Source organism: Pararge aegeria, chromosome 14, assembly GCF_905163445.1.
Source record: "Pararge aegeria chromosome 14, ilParAegt1.1, whole genome shotgun sequence".
Classification (NCBI taxonomy): domain Eukaryota; kingdom Metazoa; phylum Arthropoda; class Insecta; order Lepidoptera; family Nymphalidae; genus Pararge; species Pararge aegeria.
In genome coordinates, this window is record NC_053193.1 from 7,073,951 (window position 1) to 7,093,584 (window position 19,634).

The 19,634-nt window shown below is 35.4% G+C and overlaps 2 protein-coding genes across 3 annotated transcripts; one reads left to right on the forward strand and one right to left on the reverse strand.

Moving 5' to 3' along the window:
* Positions 1–1,946: 1,946 nt before the first annotated feature.
* LOC120629455 lies at positions 1,947–6,620 on the reverse strand. The gene is made up of 4 exons (XM_039898396.1): positions 6,369–6,620; positions 5,691–5,714; positions 2,700–2,798; positions 1,947–2,057 (listed from the first exon to the last, which is right to left on the reverse strand). Exons 1-4 carry the CDS (start codon positions 6,618–6,620, stop codon positions 1,947–1,949), a joined length of 486 nt encoding a protein of 161 aa, XP_039754330.1.
* A 3,629-nt stretch (positions 6,621–10,249) lies between these two features.
* Positions 10,250–19,585, forward strand: LOC120629245 (spermatogenesis-associated protein 20). Of its 2 annotated transcripts, none has more exons than XM_039898117.1 (6): positions 10,250–10,490; positions 11,770–13,389; positions 14,329–14,537; positions 15,243–15,463; positions 16,604–16,739; positions 17,985–19,585. In XM_039898117.1, exons 1-6 carry the CDS (start codon positions 10,342–10,344, stop codon positions 18,125–18,127), a joined length of 2,478 nt encoding a protein of 825 aa, XP_039754051.1. In that variant the 5' UTR covers positions 10,250–10,341; the 3' UTR covers positions 18,128–19,585. The 2 variants fall into 2 exon arrangements, with proteins under 2 accessions (XP_039754051.1, XP_039754052.1); XM_039898118.1 differs by having other exon boundaries at positions 16,604–16,724.
* The last annotated feature ends 49 nt before the right edge of the window (positions 19,586–19,634 follow it).

Sequence of the window (19,634 nt, forward strand, 5' to 3'; positions counted from 1 at the left end):
CTTTTATTTAACGCACGGGGTTTATTGGTTTACTTAATTTAAAAAAGAATGTCTTTGCCTAATAAAGTGTTTTTTATGCACTCAGAAGAAATGTCTTCATTTTTTGCAAAGGATTTACAAGCGCAAATATGAAAGTAAATACAAATACACTATGAAAGTTTGTTTGCGAACCAACCTCCTTTTTTTAAGTCGGTTGAAATTAAAACTAATTATTTTTATTTTATCACTTATTTGTTAGCTTAGAAAAAGTCAAAATGTTTTTGCAGTTACAGTTTTAATTATTAGTTTTAAATATAATATCTATCATCATCAGCCTTCAAGCCTCAAATGCTAAACATAGCTCTAAGTTACATATTGTAAATACACATGGTTCTATGACTTTCCAAACCGACCGCTTCAATCTACTTTTTTCAGGTCATTTGTCCTGCAGGGTGGTGTTCGTGCTACGCTGCGCTACCCAGACCTCTAGTCCAGTAGTATAAGATAATTTTGTTTACCCATTATCTCGTGTTATCTCGCAAGATGAGACCAAATAGGAATAGAATATGCTACTTATTTCTTGGACTAATAATTTATTGCTCCTGTTACTTAATTTTTTACGTTAGTATCCGCGTTTCAGTTCCATTCATAAACACTATTCCACCTTCGTCTCTAGGCTTTAGGCCAATTGAATACTCGATCCAGTTTTCGCAATAAAACACCTTAAAATTATTATAAAATTAAAAATGTATACATGTGAAAACTGTGGGATCAGAGTTGTTTCAAACAAAAAATTGTTTTTAATTTATCTAAAACCCAAAGAAAAGTATCAAAAGTCTGACTCACAGACAAAAAGCGATCAAATAAAACAATAAACGACTGTGCTCAGTGTTAATACGCATTTAAGATAATATATTTTACTCTACAAAAATAAATGTCCACCTTATAAATCGTACAAACCTTATCGTATTTCGAAGCGACGGTAAAAACGCCGATAAGAACTCCGATATAAGACTGGACAGGTTTTAGGCATCGCACAGACGAACGACTACTCATCATACAATTCGTCTGACTAAATATTCTGACAAACACTCGAGCAGACTCGAGTGTTGAAGAGTCCTCATATACCTGGAACTTCTGTAAGTTCTTCTTTTTTGATAGTAATTATATTTATGCTTATACTTATATTTGTGTGGTAGAACTTATAGTTTTTGTTAAACGGCTTCAATGTTTTAGCGTGTAACGTTTTATGTGATGTCTTTTTTTTTATTGCCTTGTCTTGCTCATACAGTTCAACAACCATAATTTTCACGCGCTTGACGAATTTTACTTTATAATCTTTAATCTTTGCATTTCTAGTATGAATTTTTAGTCTAAAGTTTTCCCGTTACACTGTCGGATGAAGAAATTTGAAGACGGACCAATATAAAACTAACCCATGTTTTTTTACATACATTGTAAATCTCTGCCAAATATTATCGGCGGTCTGCTGTGAATCTTAAAATAACTTTTTCATATAGGTTCTCTCAGATCCCTTTTTCAAGATTCGCTCGACCTGTTGTCGGGACTCAGCTGTGGACCTGCCTGTGCAAGGGGTAATCGGTGTCGGATATTAATTTAGTTGTCTTGTATTGTTAGGAAGGGTCAGTGTTATAGCGGATATTATGAACTACGTTTTGTATTTATTTTTGAAAACAGCACAATTATATATTATATTTATGTATTTGTGTAATGTTTATTTCTCATTTATATATTTTTACTATGGTTTTTTTCCTTTTGCGTCTTTGGTTGCCTGGAAGAAATCGCTATGTAAGGATAAGGCAACCAAATTGTTCTCTCTTGCTCCATGTGTATATCTCTGTAACTATTTTTTCTTTGGTGTATAATAAAAGTGTAGTCATTCATTCATTCATTCCTACTTGGTTAAAATATTGCCATAAAAGTAATATTCGTTGGGTACAAAAAATTTAAATTGATAAAACGTATTTAGTATTAGTTATAATGGTACTTACCAAATTAACAAATTCTTGAAAGGTAATAGCTGCACTCGTGGAACTTTGAGCTTTATCCAAAAGTATCTGTTGACAAAAAATAATTCTTTTAGATGAAGAATTTTTTAAACTTTAATTGTTATTATGTTTTTTTGGGTTCATATTTAGCAAATTACTTTAAATTTAGACCTAATACCGCTCCTTTTGTTATAAAATTTAATTATGATAAAAATAAAACAGTGGCTCAAAACAGTCGATATTGTAAACGTAGAGTCGAAAAAGTGCGTTGCCGGCGAGAAAAATATTTTTTGACATCATCACACTGAGTATATGAGTGTGTTCCACTGCTGGGCTCTGGCCTTCTCTATCAGAGAAAAGGAAGTGGAACATAATACCCACCATGCTGATGAAATAAGGGTTGGCGGGCTTTATTGATTATTATAACATGTTGGGGATAAAAACCGTAACCGAAGTCTTAGCGTACTCTTCAAAACACACCAGTGCCAAGACACAGGGCTGGACGCGCTGGGCTGGTATTGAATATTTCTTTGACACAAAAACTCAGTAACTAACAGTTATTGGCCCAACCATGGAATCGAACACAAGACCTTGTGATCCGTAGTCGAACACGCCAACCACCACCAACGCGGCAGTTTCTAAAAAGTTGTACAAAAAATATATCGCTTACCTAATATCAAAAATAGCATTGATGGCAAATTATATATTTACCTCACGCTTGTGGGGTGCCACCTGCGCTATAAAATCTGGATGCTGAAGGGTCTGTAGGAAGTCTGGCCACGGAATCTCGCCGAAGCCTTCCGGATCGAACTGCAGATAACGGATGTAAACAATCGTTAATATAATATTCACACCTATTGTATACGATTCGGTCACGTAGCTAACTTTAAGTTTGAAACACAGCATCCGAAATGTCATAATCACCACCCAGACCCATTCTAGTCTAGGAGCTGCTAAATAAACTATATTAAATAACCTCTATTCTTAACTGTACCTACGCTTAGTAAAATAAAATGGTTCGCCCCTGTCAAAACAAACGCACTGCAGGATAGAACAGGATGAACTAAGTCAAGGAGAGAACACGAGTAAAGAACTCCCAAGGTTCTTTACTTGTGTTCATATCATCTCATAAGTTCCAAACATACTTATCAAACTAACAAAATGGCTAATAAAGAAAGCAATTATACAATTGTATACTACTAAGTTTACTAACACCATTTAAAACTGATGTAAGAAATATAAGCATAAAAAGAGTTTTTTATTTAATTCTCATCGCTTTTTTGTAATATGTAGTATCACTTCTGGGCAGGTAAATAGCATAACTTTATGCCTTGAAATAGCCAACAGGCTTACGTTTAACGACTATCATGCTAGCATGAAAGCAGTGATGAAGAAGTTGGGCGCACTTGCTAGAACCTATTCACTCTTGCCTTAGTCACTTCAGTCTCGTCGGGTTGGTCGACGTCATCAGCGTCATTCGAGTGCATTAATTTCCTAGACCATTCGCTTTAACTTTATAGGGAAAAGGTTGCATTTCTAGTAAAGATACTAACGGAAGGCTTCGAGTCCTTTATTTGACCCGTGTGCAATTTCATCAGCGACTTCCTGCCTAATTAATCTTTTGATTTTGACTGTCTATGAAACCTCTAATCGTTTAATGCCTCGGACATGTGACCGAATAAATAGGAACACTTGTTATAATCTCTATGCTTACCTCTAAGAAGCTTTACGTGGTCATTATTGATTCCATTATATTATTTAACAGAGATGATCTCACCGTCTCTCATCCTATGTCTTATGTGTAGTATAATTGTAATAACTTTGCCCATTTCCAAAAATTTGAGGACAAAAAACGAAAAGCGCCCCTATCTACGCGGCAGTAAGTATTATCTCAATGTTCCCTACGTGACGAAACAACGTTTGATCCAAGGCGCTACCGCCACTTTTTATCTGTTTATAAACTTTTTGTACCCCGCTTCTGTACATTTTAATCAGTCGAAAACAAAAAATATTCTATGAAATTTGTTTCGACATCGTAAACGACACTTTTATGAAATATGCGGTGCTTCAACTCTCATGTTTATGCTGAAAGTGTCGTCGAGCTTGGAACGACCCGGTTTTTTTTGTTGACGGAATATTCACAAATTGCATGTTTAAAACATTGACATTCTGAGAGCCTGATTTTATTCTACAAACGCCAATTATTTTAATTACTTTTACCAGTAGGGATACTTAGGGGTAGTGTGAGTTATCAAATAAACATTTCACATTTTGTCATTTTCATCTTAATCATCATCGTTTCAACTTCGGGATGTCCATCAGTTGTGATGACTGCTGAAACTTTGTTAGGAATCCAGGCTACCACACGGCTGCTACTCATTTGATGACATCTGTCAATCTTGTGGGAGGTCTACGCTTTCGGATATGAGTTCGCTAATACAACAATTTCGGACCCTAGTCCCAAAGTAGGTACCGAGCTGTGTGCCAAGTCCAGCGCTTCCTAGCTAAACTAAGTCAGAAGATCTGTTTTTTTTCACATTTTCTTTAATTTAATTACACTCTCCCTCCCGCAGAGTGAATCTTAGCTTTCTAAAGAGACCTAAATTAACGACGATGTTCCTGAGCTATGAAGAAAGGTTCAAACTGATACGCGGAATACAATTATTTAAACCAATTCCCTCAAAGAGGAAGATACTATTGATACTCGTAGCAAAAAAAATTACAAGATGTAACCTAAGAAGCATCTTTCTTAGGTTACATCTTGTAATTTATGTCGTATTAAATCCCGCTCGAGGTGTTGCTTTAGTTTCGTTTAGATAAGCGACCATTCATGCCATTTTGAATAAGTACTTTCATACTTTATTGACACAGTTCCGCGTGGTATTCGTCTAAGTTTGAATAGAGCTTAATAAAAGCAGTAATTTTTATATGTACGTCCAATATTTACGACTTTTTATAAAAGCAGATGAACGTAATGCTGCTGTTCATTAATATAATATCTCATAGATATCAAAGAGACTAGATGTTAGCTAATAATTTGCTAATATGAGACCTTAAAATCTTAAACTATAATATTATCTAGACTTTATAATTGTGTTAAAGCAACATAATTTATAAAAATAATAATCTATTCCATTTCAGCCGTTAGGTGAAACTTCTGAGCATATGCCTCCATCTGATCGGAGTTATTTATTTTCTTGCGGGAATAGCCTAGATTTCCGGAAATAAGCTATCACCGCAATAAAAAAAGTAAGTGAGTTTTTTTTTTAACCAACGAGTTTACCTACCTACCTGTGAGTCATGGTATAATTTCATTGTCTATAAAACGTCAGATTATTATGCAATAAATATCGATGTTTTCATATTATTAGGCAATTGTGAATAAATTATATCGTAGTTCATATTTAGCCTATGATTCCATGTTTATTTTAGGAGAGTGACAGGTTATGGAAAGAATTAAATGAATGAATCTTTCATTTCATATGATGAGTAACATAGCCAAGTACTTAAATACCTGAATATATATAGTAGTTTTAAAGATTAGTCAAAGGAACTAACATAGGTTTTAGTTAATATGGTTATTAACAAACGTATGGATTTTATTAAAGGTTATTTTTATTATTATTATTATATTACAGTGTGTTGAAAAAAGTTCGTGAATTTAATTTAAAATGTTCGCTGTGAAAACTTTAATGAACTTACCCGATCGAATAGAAGGCGCCATTTCTGAAAGAAAAAATTCTAAAATCAGTATTTTTTTAATTCACTACAAGTTAGCCCTTGACTGCAATTTCATCTGCTGGTAACTAACGATGATAAGTCCAACCCCAAATCGGTTTCTACGCGACTTCGTACCGGAACGCTAAATAGCTCAGCGGCACGTCTTTGACGGTGGTGGTAACTAGCCATGGCAGAAGCCTCCCACCAGACCAGACCAGAGAAAATTCAGAAATCATATTTTAACTTAAAATTATTAAGTTTCACGCAACTTATCGCCCTTATTTGTAATGATTATTTATCTGTCGCCCACTTAGTTTAATGTAAAACAGGAATCTTTAAAAATTTGTAATCTTCGATTAAATATTTTTTATGCCACCTTCCTCCTCTACGACACAAGCATGGGTTTGTGAAGCTCTTCCGAGTTCTGTGTTTTCTGCTCCCAAAACCTGGGTATCTTTAAAGCAACGGTGAACAAAAAGGGCTAGAAGACGCCTGTCTAGAAGCCAACGCGCGTCCCATCTATGGCCATTAATATCCTAGGAAAACATAGGGTTCCCACTCGATTTGTAGAATACCGTAAAAGTGCGGACCAAGAACGTGGGCCAACAGCTAGTTTAGGTATAATAAGAAAAAGGAAAATGAATTAAATGTTCTGCTTACGTCGTGCATCAACTCTCGCCGAATTTCCGCCTCGTCCAGCTCTGAACCGAGATCTGTATGATCTGTATCGTAAAGGGGTTCCGCTGCCCTCGAGAGCGATCCCAGCGAATCCCTCGCCGAAGCAAGTGATCCCGTGACCGTCGGAAGCACTCCGGCCTCGATCCCGGACTCCATAGAGGTGTTAGCCGACAGGACAGTGACGGACGGCACGCGGAGATCTCCGCCGCCGCCACTGCCCACCCAAACCGACATCTAGCTGGCAACACTGGCACACACATATACACGGCACTTCGGTGTACTTCAAAAACTAATTTATCGATATCGAAATTGACATTATTTGGTACACTCACTCGTACTTAAATACCCATAATAAGTATATTGAAAATTTAATGAAAACTTTTAAAAATTAGTCAAAGATCGAATTTTGGACAGATTTGGACCGAAAATGTATTGAATGGGACAGTTTTTTTTTTGGACTTTTGATTTATCTTCGATGAATTAAAGACGGCTATTACTATAGACGAAAACTTATGATAAGGCACGTTGTTCTATTAAGCTCTATTCGGCAATTGTTGCGCCTGAAACAAAAATATACCTACATGAACACTTTTATTTTTGTTTTTTTTCCACTACAAGTTAGCCCTTGACTGCAATCTCACCTGATGGTAAGTGATGATGCAGCCTTAAAGATGTTAGAGGGCTAACCTGTTAAGGAGTATGGTACCCTTAATTCTACGCAACATCGCTCCGGAACACTAAATCGCTTAGCGGCACCTTTGTCGGTAGGATGGTAACTAGCCACGTCCAAAGCCTCCCACCAGACCAGTCCAGAGAAAATTCAGAACTTATAAATTCCCAAATTGCCCCTTCCGGGAATCCGTACCTCCTACTTAAATTCTCAGCGCTCACCGTTGCGCCAGAGAGGTGTCAAAAAAGTTAGACAGACAAATAGAATTAGGAGTAGCTTAAACCTAAGACCATGAGTATATATAAAAAGTTAAATTAAAGTTCAATTTTTTTATTTTAATTTTTTTATTTATTTATTAATTTATTACATAAAGTTTCCAAAAAAATAAAAAATACTTATAGCTAGCATCAGAAAACCACCCAGGTTTGTAATATATGTTAACAGAGAATTAAGTCTAGGTACGTTAACTACAGAACATTACTGCCAGTTTACCATGTTGTGTATAAAAATGATCATAAGTTACTTAAAAAGAAGGACTTCAGTTTTTTCTTAATATTACGAGGATTAATATTGTCTCGTATATCAGTGGGTAATTCATTAATAAGGCGAGGGTAATCATCAAAACGCACGCCGATGGTCTCCTGGATTACAAATCATAGAACAATGCGGTTATTTTTCCATTTTAGCAGTCGAAGTGACAAAGGAAGGCATTTAGAGACTTATTTATTTCCTGACACACCAAGCGTAAATACTGATTGATACATTATTGATACTTGCAGCCCAGCGAACCACAAAACGTTTAGTAAAAATTTTAAGAAAATTAACAACGCGACCTCTACACTCTAGCAGATACCTACATTGTGTGTTGTTCTTTTGTACTAATCTACATAAGTCGGTTCATAAGAAAACTTATCTGATTGGAAACTCAGATTTTTGCTCCGTTCGCTTATTTCAAATAGTTCCTATTATAATTGCGTTAAAATGGCTTGATTTCTTTATATACTTTCGTTTTAAAGTTATTTTAAATTATAAAGTATGTTTTTAAATATTTAAACATGCCACAAATGTACATATAAAACCTTCTTTAAGTATGCTCAGACTTTATTTCGTGTAAAAATAAGATAGATTCATATCAGACATAAATTTGTCTCTTTTTAACAGTTTGTTAACTCTGAGCAAGTAAAATCACATAATAGATCTCAGCTTAAAAAATACAGCTTTCTTTGGCAATAGTAACTTACCTGTTTCGATATTTATTTAACTTGGTACCTAAAGCCGTTTCAAGAAAAAAAACCTTATATAGCGCTCTCTCATTAGCACATGAAAAAAAATCACCCATTCCATTATTAAATGCAACATAAATGAAATAAAAATTGATCATAATATACCAAATACCTACTGCTTATTATTTAATAAGTAGTTATGTAGTGATTTTTTTATGCGCTTGACTACACAACAGGAAATCAGCCAATCCCTTACTAGCAAATTTATCGTTTAGGGGAAGATAGGAGGAAAGCACATTGGCCCTAAGGGCTGGAGCCCTCTTGACGTTACCATGGCAACGTGTCGTTTCATTCATCGAGCAACAGCACCCCTTGTTAAAACACGTGCAAAAGATAGCTCACGATCTACTCATCAAACTACTGCAAACTACAAAGTTTCCTCACTTCATTAATTGCCGAGCATAATTAAGTACCAAGAGGTGAGACAAAATTCATATTATAAGGCACCTACGTGAAATATGTAAGTATCTACTGGGGTAAACTATATTTAATAAATTGAAAAATAAAAAAGTTATAATTTTTTTATATAAAATTATAGATTTCTCCTTATATTTATTAAGTAATATGTCAGTATAGAGTTAAAACTACAGCTACTCCCTTTTGAAATGTATAAGTCCTAATTAACTTACTCGCTGAGAACGTTTCCGGTCTAGGTAATTCAAATTAGGCAAGTTAACCTCTACAAATTGAGTTTCTTATCTGTATCGTATAAAACTCGATGAAAGCGAAGGGAATATGTAGATACCGGTGGCAATAGAACTTAAAATTCTCAAATGTTGATAAAAATAAATATTATGAAAGATAACGCAAAGATTATATTTGTTTACATTTCAAAACACAACTATAACCTATTATTAAGGGAAATTGTAATAAATTTACCACTTACCGTTAACTACTCCTTCAATCACTATCATAAGGGTAAATTCACACTGTACTGCATTTCCAAAAAATTATAAAACGACATTTCGTGTCAAGACCTCATTAAGCTTAGGGTTGCGGCGAGCATTAAAGAATACGTCAAAACACGTCGTGTTGCATTGAAAGTGAGAATGGCGTCCAGATTCTGGCGCATGCGTGGCACAATTCCCCTAAGGGCCTCGTGAGTGCATTGAAATAATTAATGAGGTAGGATCCTTGCATACTGTTACCACACACGTACGTAACGCAGTTATTACGGTTCCATGAATATCTCTCTGTTAATGCCATGCTTCTCCGTAACAGCTCCTACAAAAAAATTAGAGCAATGCCACCAAACATTGAAATAAAGTTAATTTTAAAATAAGATTAGGAATTTAAATTAAGTGTATATGAGGTGATTTATAATAATAATTATATCATTTATAATTTATTTGAACACGTAGTCGAGTCATGGACATTTTCAATAATTAATACTATTTACATGCACAATATAATGTAGATGATTGTTCTACCTTCAATTTACATAAGCTTGCTTAACGTAAAAAAGCTTTAGGTATAGGTTCATACCTAATTTTAGGTTTATACCACCGTAATCCTAAACTAACCTTGGTCATTAATCAAGCCAAGATGTTTGAAGGACTGAAAAATGTACAAAATTGGTTTATAAAGTTCAGTTATCGATCAAGTTTACAATCTTGAGACAGAATAAAAGATTGTAATCTAACGATAATTATATTTTTACGGTGTCATTTTTACTTAGATATTGGCATTAAGCATAAACTGTGAGAAGGTACACTTGTAGTTCTACTTAACGAGTATTTAGGGCTGAAATCTATCAAGCAATGTTGAAATAAAAGAAAAGAAAAATAAAGACTTGCCGTTTAGTAAGAACTCGTTGCTTTCTTATTTAAAAAAAAGGTTTGAATGTTGATGTTTGGAGTGACAATCTGTGAATGTCACTGTCAAATTACATAAATATTTTCTTTTTTCGGGGATACCTCGACAACTTTCAAATTAAAGTGTGCAGGGCAAGGAAATTCATGTTTAAAGTGGCGTTAATTCATTTATTTTGCATCTGATTATTATGCCTACAGGCCGCGCTGTACTTTTGTTGCGACGTCTTTCGACGGGTGACAGTAGATTGAAAAATATAAATATTAATCAAAACACGGCTAAAGATTCTGCATTTTCCATCCCAGTCTGCGTACATCGAGATTTAGGAGGCAGTAAACGGTAAGTCTGGGTATTTAAAGTAGGTATTACTAGAAATGTAAAGTAATATCGTTTACTGGGTTATGCAAACTTAGTACATTAAATTCATGAAAGTGACAAAGATATTAATAGAGTATTAAATCGATACTTTGGACATTGTGACCTTGTTGTGATTAATTATACACATTTTCATATAGCAAGTAAACAATCTTAGTATGTAAGTATAGGTTTTTACTAGGGATATTCCGTTAGCCAACGTTGGCTTATCATATTTTGGCAAAACAAGATTGAAATTCATCAAAGTTTTGCTTAACTGGACTCTATCAAATATAACTAAGTTGACAACTCATCATTATTAAGTAACATACATGAAAAAATCCTAGATTTTTACATATTTAACTATAAGGGGCTATTAATAAATTACAACACTAAAATTTCTTAATTTTTGGACTAAGCCCAGGTCTGGGATTGAAGAGAGATATTTATATATACACTGTATTTGTACAGGACAGGAAAAGATGAAACTGAAAAAGTATGATACAAAAGGTGGCTATATCGCTTAGTTATCTCTATAATGTACATGTAAAAGATAAACTTTATTGCTTACAAATTCATTAAAAATAACATATTCGTATGATTGATAATGTCATATCTTATGCAATTTAAATAGGTTCAGAATATTTTAGCATAACTACTTCAATCATACTGGCTGACCTGCCTTGTTGTGTAACCTGCATATTAACTGGCAACATAGTCATTTTGGGAAGTTCATTTTGTAGGTTGTAATCTTCATTACTTTTTAATGTATGGTCTTTTACTTTTGTTTCCCATGATATAGAAAGCCTGTTTGATTTATCTAGAAAAAAAAATAGATCCGACCTAGATGATCAAGCACCCACATCCTCTACTCAATTTTATAGTGCTTTTGATAGATATCTTTAAAATATCCAGGTGCTGAAATATGAGTAATGTAATGAAAACTAAAATAAAACATCAAATGGCTTTATTTCATGGCTTGTTTGAAAATTAGTAAACCAGTAGGTAATATCAAAGACCTTTAGTCATCTGGTTTTGCAAGGGCTTTGAACATGCTCTCATATATTATTTATGACTGAAAAATTATAAAAATGACAGAAGATAGAGTACCTAATATTTTGGCTATGGTAGAAATAGGGTTTTATTACTTTTAATACATTATGTCACAAAACTTTTGACTTAACCTCTCTCTTTTCATGCTATGTGATACTTTCATTTTTGTTGGGCTATTCTAGGGCCTAATAAATATCAATTTGTGTTCTAGATTTTCTTCATATGATCTCAGTCCACCACCGCTTCTTACGAGAAGTTTCAGTGACAATATAATAAAGATGGCTACAGGCAACACGGAAACAAATCAAGTAGTTAAACCCAAACACACTAATAGATTGGCAAAAGAAAAGTCACCTTATTTACTACAACATGCCCATAATCCTGTAGACTGGTATCCATGGTGCCAAGAAGCAATTGACAAGGCTAAAAAAGAAAATAAGTTAATATTTTTATCAGTTGGATATTCAACATGCCATTGGTGCCACGTCATGGAAAAAGAGTCTTTTGAGAATGAAGATGTGGCTAAAATCATGAATGAACACTATGTTAACATAAAACTTGACAGAGAAGAGCGTCCTGACCTAGACCGAGTTTATATGCTTTTCGTCATGGCAACCACAGGCGGAGGCGGCTGGCCAATGTCTGTCTTCCTCACACCTGAGTTGCGCCCCGTTACTGGTGGGACATACTTCCCACCTGAAGATAAATGGGGGCGTCCCGGTTTTAAAAGCATCTTGCTTACTTTAGCAAGAAAGTGGCGGGAAAATCGTGCCCAGTTTATAGAAGCTAGTGGCAATATTCTGGACGCCTTACAAAACATATCAAGAATACAAGATGCCACAGCAACTTCGGTACCAGGAGAAGCAGCCTGGACAAAGTGCGTACGTCATTACGTGGCAACATTTGAACCACAGTTTGGCGGTTTCGGGAAAGCGCCAAAATTTCCACAGGCTTCTATATTCAACTTTCTCTTCCACTTCTATGCACGGGACAAACATGATCCCGAAGGGAAAAAGTGTTTAGACATGTGCCTGCATACTCTAACCAAAATTGCGAAAGGTGGTATTCACGATCACGTGTCCAGTGGATTCGCTCGTTATTCAGTTGACAACGATTGGCACGTACCGCATTTCGAGAAAATGCTTTACGACCAAGCTCAGTTGATAGTTGCGTACACCGATGCCTATCTTGCAACGAAAGACGTATTTTTCGCTGATGTCGTAAGGGACATAGTTAAATACATAAACAGAGACCTGAGACACGAATTGGGGGGCTATTATAGTGCTGAGGATGCAGATTCTTATCCATTTCACGGTGCTGCTCACAAAAAAGAAGGGGCATTCTGCATTTGGGAGTATAATGAACTAAAATCGCTTTTGGGGGATAAAAAGCTTGGGTCGCTTTCCTCCTTCGAAATATTTTGCGATTATTTCAACGTCGCAGTTAGTGGCAATATCGCACCTGAAAGTGATCCTCACGGCGAACTGACTGATCAGAACGTTCTTATTATCTATGGGAGTAAAGAAGAAACCATGTCCAAGTTTGGTATTACCCTTGAGCAATTCAACCAAGTTATTGATGAATGTATTGATGTTTTATACGAGGCGCGATCGAAAAGGCCTCGTCCACATTTGGATAGCAAAATGCTATGTTCTTGGAATGGTCTTGCAATAGCTGGTTTAGCACAAGCTGGTCAGGGTTTAGGCGAAAAGAGTTTTGTAGAAGATGCTATCAAAACAGCTAAGTTTGTTAAAGATTACTTATTTGATCCCAATACGAAAACGCTCCTTCATTCTTGCTACAGAGATAAAGACGGAAATATTGCTCAAACGTAAGTATGAATGAATAAATACACATTTCTTTTGTATACCACAGAAAGTAAAAAAAAAGGACACTATATGCAATTTGGCAGCCGTATCCTTTATAGCGATCTGTTAGTGGCTACCAATAGCGTAAGAGACAGAGCTAGCGAAAATAGGAAGTTTTTGCATAGATACACATTCAAATAAATTTTGTCTAGTGGGAGGCTTCTTCCGTGGCTAGTTACCAACACTACCGACACTGACGTGCCGCTAAGCGATTTAGCGTTCCGGTACGATATAGTGTTGAAAGCGATTAGGGCTATGGGTTTAATATAACTGCCAGTCTCCCTGACAGGTTTACTCGCTTCCACCTAAGACTGCATCATCACTTATCACCAGATGATATTGATGGGCTAAAGTTAGAGCGAGATAGCAATATTAGAATGAACATATTTTATTAAGATACGCTTGCGCGATGTTCCTTATTAAAATCATAAAAGCCCCTAGGGACTCTAGTAGGTACAACATTGTTCTTACCCGCTAAGCCAATATAATGTATTGTCATACTTGACCCTTTAATACAAGGCTATGTAATAAGGCATTGTCGAGCGATTAGATGGTAGGTCGTATAGTGAACATGTCTTTTAAAAAGTTCAAAGTTTGTATTAAAAGTCCTATTATAGTATAAAGGACTACGTAATCGATAAAAAAGCTTAGGTGGGAATTGCTCTAACCAGGTTGCTCTTCTAATAATTTTAAATGACAGTGTAAGATGGTGGTAACAAAAAAAAACACCCGGCTTAGTTTGTTGTGGGCTTCTTAGGCCAGGACGCGTTTGGAACCCTCGTAGCTTTAGTTTTAAGTTTACGAATATGGTTATCGCCATCACCGTGTAATTATGTATGTTAATAAAGATATTTTTGACTTTGTCTTCGACTTTGATTGGTGTGAAAATACTTTTGTTTCAGTAACCAACCAATTGAAGGATTTCTAGATGACTATGCATTCTTGATAAAAGGTTTACTGGACTTATACGAAGCTTCACTTGATCTCACCTGGCTGAACTGGGCTCGGGAATTGCAAATGATACAAAATGAACTCTTCTGGGATGCAGACAAAGGAGGATATTATACCTGTTCTACTGACGACCGATCTGTTATTTTGAGGTTGAAAGAAGGTAAATACTGCTGTTTTTGGCCAAACTCTTTCTGTTCCATTCAATCTATGCTCTACTTGCCAAAGATTATTTGATAACGATTGCCGATTGATGAAGTGGGCGATGACCCTGCCGTCCGAGTCTAAAAGATAAGAGTCTAAGGCCGATTGGATTCAAATGGAAAATGTGTTATAAACATGAATGTTTTCAGTGGCTGGGTGTTTATTTATCTTTATATATATATTTCTTGTGAATTTCACTGAATTCCTCCTTGATGGCTGGACCGATTTGAATTAATTTTTTGGTATACGTTTGGGTGGCACCCTGGATGGTTTAGATTCACAAATTAGCCCGAAAGATGGCGCTGGTTTCCGCTAGTATATTATAAGTATTTACGTATATAGTGCTATATTTTTAATGTAGTGGCAAGGTCTTGAAATAAGATTTTAAATAACAGAATGTTAATCTTAATCGGCTCTGGTTGTTTTGTGATGGGTGCAAGGTTAAGCCAACAAACGATCTTTTAAAATCGTACAATCTTAGAGATAATACAAAGGTCCTCTCCCTTTTACTAGGAGAGAAAACAAAGCTGTCAATCCCAGTACTTACTTCTAATACATCTGAACCCCAACTTTATTATCTGCGTTCTTCACGTTAACTAGGCCTATGTCGATGATGTTGAATCGTAGAGGTGTTTCTCAATTAGCATCCTCTTTACCTTTAAAGATCAAGATGGTGCGGAGCCATCAGGCAACAGTGTATCATGCCACAATTTACAACGATTAGCGACATACGCCGACAAGAGCGCGGTGCCCGAAGGTGGGGACCAGGAGAGGGAAATGGCGAAGAAAATACTGATGGTCTTCGCCAAGAGACTGATGGACAACCCTACTGCGTTACCGGAAATGATGTCCGCGCTTATGTTCTACAATGATACTCCTACACAGGTAAGGATATCCATCTTACCAGCAAACTGCCAGGTGCTCCTGTATCTACGAATTTCCCCTGACCTACAAAGCTTTCAATTTACACGTCTTTCCGGAGACTTCCGGAGAACTGCGGATGTCCTTTGCCAAAAGACACTGGGTTACGAGAAATTATGTCCACCTTTAATTATATATTCGATTATACACAGGTTGATATTTCTTAGTTTTGGATTAAGTATTTCTTCTAGCTTAGAGATTCTGTAATTTACACACTCATAAAAAATTAAAATCAGCAAGCGGAATTTTCTCTTTAGCACCTGTTGAACTCTCAATATATATTTTTTCAAATCACGCAAGTGACAACTCTAAGATGTCAGCTATCATCATGTAAGATGTCATGCAACAGTTCCTAAGATCGGGTTTGCTATGATTATGCAATCTGCAAAGGCTCTTTTTAAATCCCCCGGGAACTTTATCCTTTCCTATTAAGGATCAAAAAAGAACATCATATCTCTAATATGCAAGCTATAATATCATCGAGATCGGTGAAGTGGTTGAGCCGAACATAGGTAACAAACAAACGGACATGGACATACAATTAGAATATATACTAATTGCCGGTCCAAAAAAGAAATAGATAATCAATGGTTCAGTTAATTTCAAGCTCTTTGTAAAAAATTGCGGTTGAACGGCGGACAGCGACGAATGTAAACTTTCGCTAAAATAAGTTACTTTTCTCTGTAGGACTTATGTAGGTAATTTCCATAAGTCATCCAGCAGGGCTAGCACGGGCGGGAGATAAAAATTATATCCCCCGATTATATCCCCTGACAAGGGATATAATTAACGCGTCCACCTGCTTAAGCACGGGAACATTAAATGGTTTATTGTACAAAAAAACGGTTTATTATACATATATTATTTGGATATTATTTCTAGTGCTCTGAGAGTTTATAAAGCTGTGGGAGAATATACCATTATTTTTGATATATTATTTCATAATATATCAAAAATTATGGTATATATTATTTCATAATATGTCATGGATTTCCGATATGTTCCGATATATTTATGCATCTATCCAATATTTTTTCATCGTTTCTCCGGGGAGAAAATTGTCTTCTGCCGATGCTAGCCATGTAGCTTTGCTATTTCTTACAGGTGTTGATCGCAGGTGGCTGCACGGACCCTCGCACATTAGAACTAGTGCGAGTCGTCCGCTCGCGTCTATTACCCGGTCGGGTACTGGCAGTGGCCGACCCAGCGGCAGATTCACCAGTTGGTATGTCTGACATACGTGAGTTCACTCTAGTTGATACCATAGTGTGCTTAGTGTGTTTTACTTAAACATTTTTAACTAGTTGTTCATTTGTTCTTGGCTTGCATCACAATAGCTGATCTGTAGACGTACGTACAAGATTTGGTCATTCATTCTTGATTTGATCACGTAGCAATACTCCAAGCGTAGCTCTCTCCATTGCCCTTGATGGACCGAATCTGAAAATAAAACGGACTGCAAAATATTCCAGATCGCCAGCACTTCCATCTTTATAAGTTAGATCGACAATGTTCGTTAAATCATTTGAGAAATCAACGCACCAATGCCCTCTTTAATTTTAGATTTTCATATAAGAACAAGAGAATCATACAGAATCATTAATTCATCATTCGCAACTTAATATAAAAGACTTGGGTTCATCGGTTGACGTGAGCACAAGCGAATAGAGTAGCATGACTCACCTATGGCACTCGGGCATGGGTCTAAGTGACCTGTGAGTTGGGACCGTCTTTACTCGATGGAGATCCCACAACACGACAAGATACGAGTCGCAGAGATTCAGAGGCGCAAGAAGAAAATGTAAAATCCCAACCATACACCAGCAGTAGATCCCGGTCATGTATTACGGGCTAAATTATTGAAACCGGCTGATATTTTTACCGCTACTGCAGCCACGTTTCAAAAACAAAAAAACCAGATTATGCACTAATCTAGAAATATATAGAACTAAGCTAGAAATTGTAACATTGAGAAACGTAATGGTGTAAACCCCTGGCATCACTGGCAAAACTGGCGTGCATCATCATCAATAGCCTATAACAGTCCACTGCTTGTCTAAAGGCATGATCAGAGCTGCAAAAAAGAATTTTAAAACTTATCCTTCACAATAACCATAGTGAATATTCCGAAGCTGAACTTTTTAAACAGTGTAAAGTTTAGCCTGTGCAGGTACAGTTTAAACATAACATTTTAAAAGAAAACTTTTTCAATAACATATACTGGAACAAAGTACAACGTCCAACGTACGCACTCTGTAGATAACGTACCTAGAATGAATTCTCGGTTAGCATATATTAACAAACCTGGGTGGTTTTCTTCCGATATGCCGTTACCACAATGCACAAGTTGTATGCTTATCTTAAAAATACAAGTTACTTTTATAAGTAACATCGAAAAAGTCTATCGGCCTAATATAAAAACGACTTGATAATATTTCTGCTACGATAGGCGCCTAAGTTTACCCAAAATACGTAATTATTCCAGTACTAAGCCGCATTCGTGGCACTGGAGACGTTCCCACGGCGTACGTGTGTCGTCGGTACGCGTGCTCACTACCCGTCACCGACGTCAAAGAGCTCGAGTCGCTGCTCGACGAACCCACGCCGTCTGCGCCACAGAATAATTAGTATAAAAAAAGTTACACAGAATAATTAGAATAAGGTAAGTGTATTTTGTATCTATGGGACATGACGTCATCGGACAAGATTCTCGTTTTGATCCATAGCGTTTCACTCGAACTCACGTTTCATGGTCATCATAGTGAAAAACGGAATTACCCAAATTATTCAATTAGAACAATTTTTGAAGTCATCACTTTGAAAATAAATTGTTAAAAAGCCTTGATATTATATTATTTTTTATCGGGGAAATGAAAATAGCATAATGTTCTATGAAATAGAAAATGCCTAATTTTGTCCGAAGACGTCATGTGCTACGGAAAAAAATATGAAACTACTAAAAGTAACTCCGGCTATAGTTCTGTTTATTTGAAATGTTATATTAGTGTCTTAAACCGCTCAACAACATAATGATATTAACGTGTCAATATAACTTTTTAAATATTAGCTCGTAAACGAAAAAAAATTATTACTATTATTTGTACACACTTATTTTGTTAATTAATGCCATACTAATACTCTATATTAGCTATTCTGTTTATATATAATAACGTGTTCTGAAATGTAAAAGAAAATGTCATAACTAAAAGAGGACAGGAGTTAGTGGTATGATCCAAATGAAGTATATTTTATGTTTTACTAAGAGTGTTTACTTATAACCACTTCTGAAATATAAAAGTAAATGTTAGCACTTAAAAGTGGAATAGAGTTAGTGGTTCTATCTAAATGTGACATATATATATATATATATATATATATATATATATCAAAGTAAATGTTAAAAGTGGAATAGAGTCAGTTTTCTAGCGTAAGAATCTCATGTCTTATTTTTATGTATACACTTCATTTGCTTATTAATTTCGTAATAATGCTATAACTCTATTATAAATCAAACAGATTGAGTGTTATTAACAGTTTTGAAATACCGAATATAATGTTATCACTGAAAATGGTAGTTATTTGTCCTATCTAAATGTGACCTATTATATGTATACACTTCTTATGAAATATCAAAGTAAATGTTAAAATTGGAATAGAGTCAGTTGTCTAGTCTAAGAATTTGATGTTGACTTTTCTATGTACACACTTTTGCTCATTAATTTCGTAGTAATGCTATATCTCTATTATAAATCTAACAGCTTGAGTGTTATAAACAGTTTCTGAAATATTGAATAAAATTTTATCACTAAAAGTGGAATAGAGATAGTTGTCTGATGTAAATGTGATAGTCGTTACGCGTAACTCGAATAGGAACTATACTCAAAATTATCTGAGCCGATATAAAAGGCCAAATGTTTGGAAGCAAAATTATTTAATTAAAATATACATTTATTTACACATTATTTTGTTCTATGGTACATTGTATTGTTGTACATTAGGTAATTAATAAGTATTTAGTTAAGTAGTTTTCGTTGCTGGAATGGATATTTATTCTAGTTGTGATCAATAAATTATTATTAAAAAAGATTTTTTTTTTAATTTCATTAAATCATTAACAAAGCCATAACCATATTTT

Excerpts from the sequence above, each read along its gene's own strand:
- LOC120629455 (XM_039898396.1), bottom strand. The coding sequence starts at position 6,620 with ATGTCGGTTTGGGTGGGCAGTGGCGGCGGCGGAGATCTCCGCGTGCCG. Across the intron at positions 5,715-6,368 it reads GGCGAGAGTTGATGCACGAC|AAATGGCGCCTTCTATTCGA; the intron begins GTAAGCAGAACA and ends TTTTTCTTTCAG. Across the intron at positions 2,799-5,690 it reads GGCGCCTTCTATTCGATCGG|TTCGATCCGGAAGGCTTCGG; the intron begins GTAAGTTCATTA and ends CGTTATCTGCAG.
- LOC120629245 (XM_039898117.1), top strand. The coding sequence starts at position 10,342 with ATGCCTACAGGCCGCGCTGTACTTTTGTTGCGACGTCTTTCGACGGGT. Across the intron at positions 13,390-14,328 it reads GACGGAAATATTGCTCAAAC|TAACCAACCAATTGAAGGAT; the intron begins GTAAGTATGAAT and ends CTTTTGTTTCAG. Across the intron at positions 16,740-17,984 it reads AGTTGGTATGTCTGACATAC|TACTAAGCCGCATTCGTGGC; the intron begins GTGAGTTCACTC and ends TAATTATTCCAG.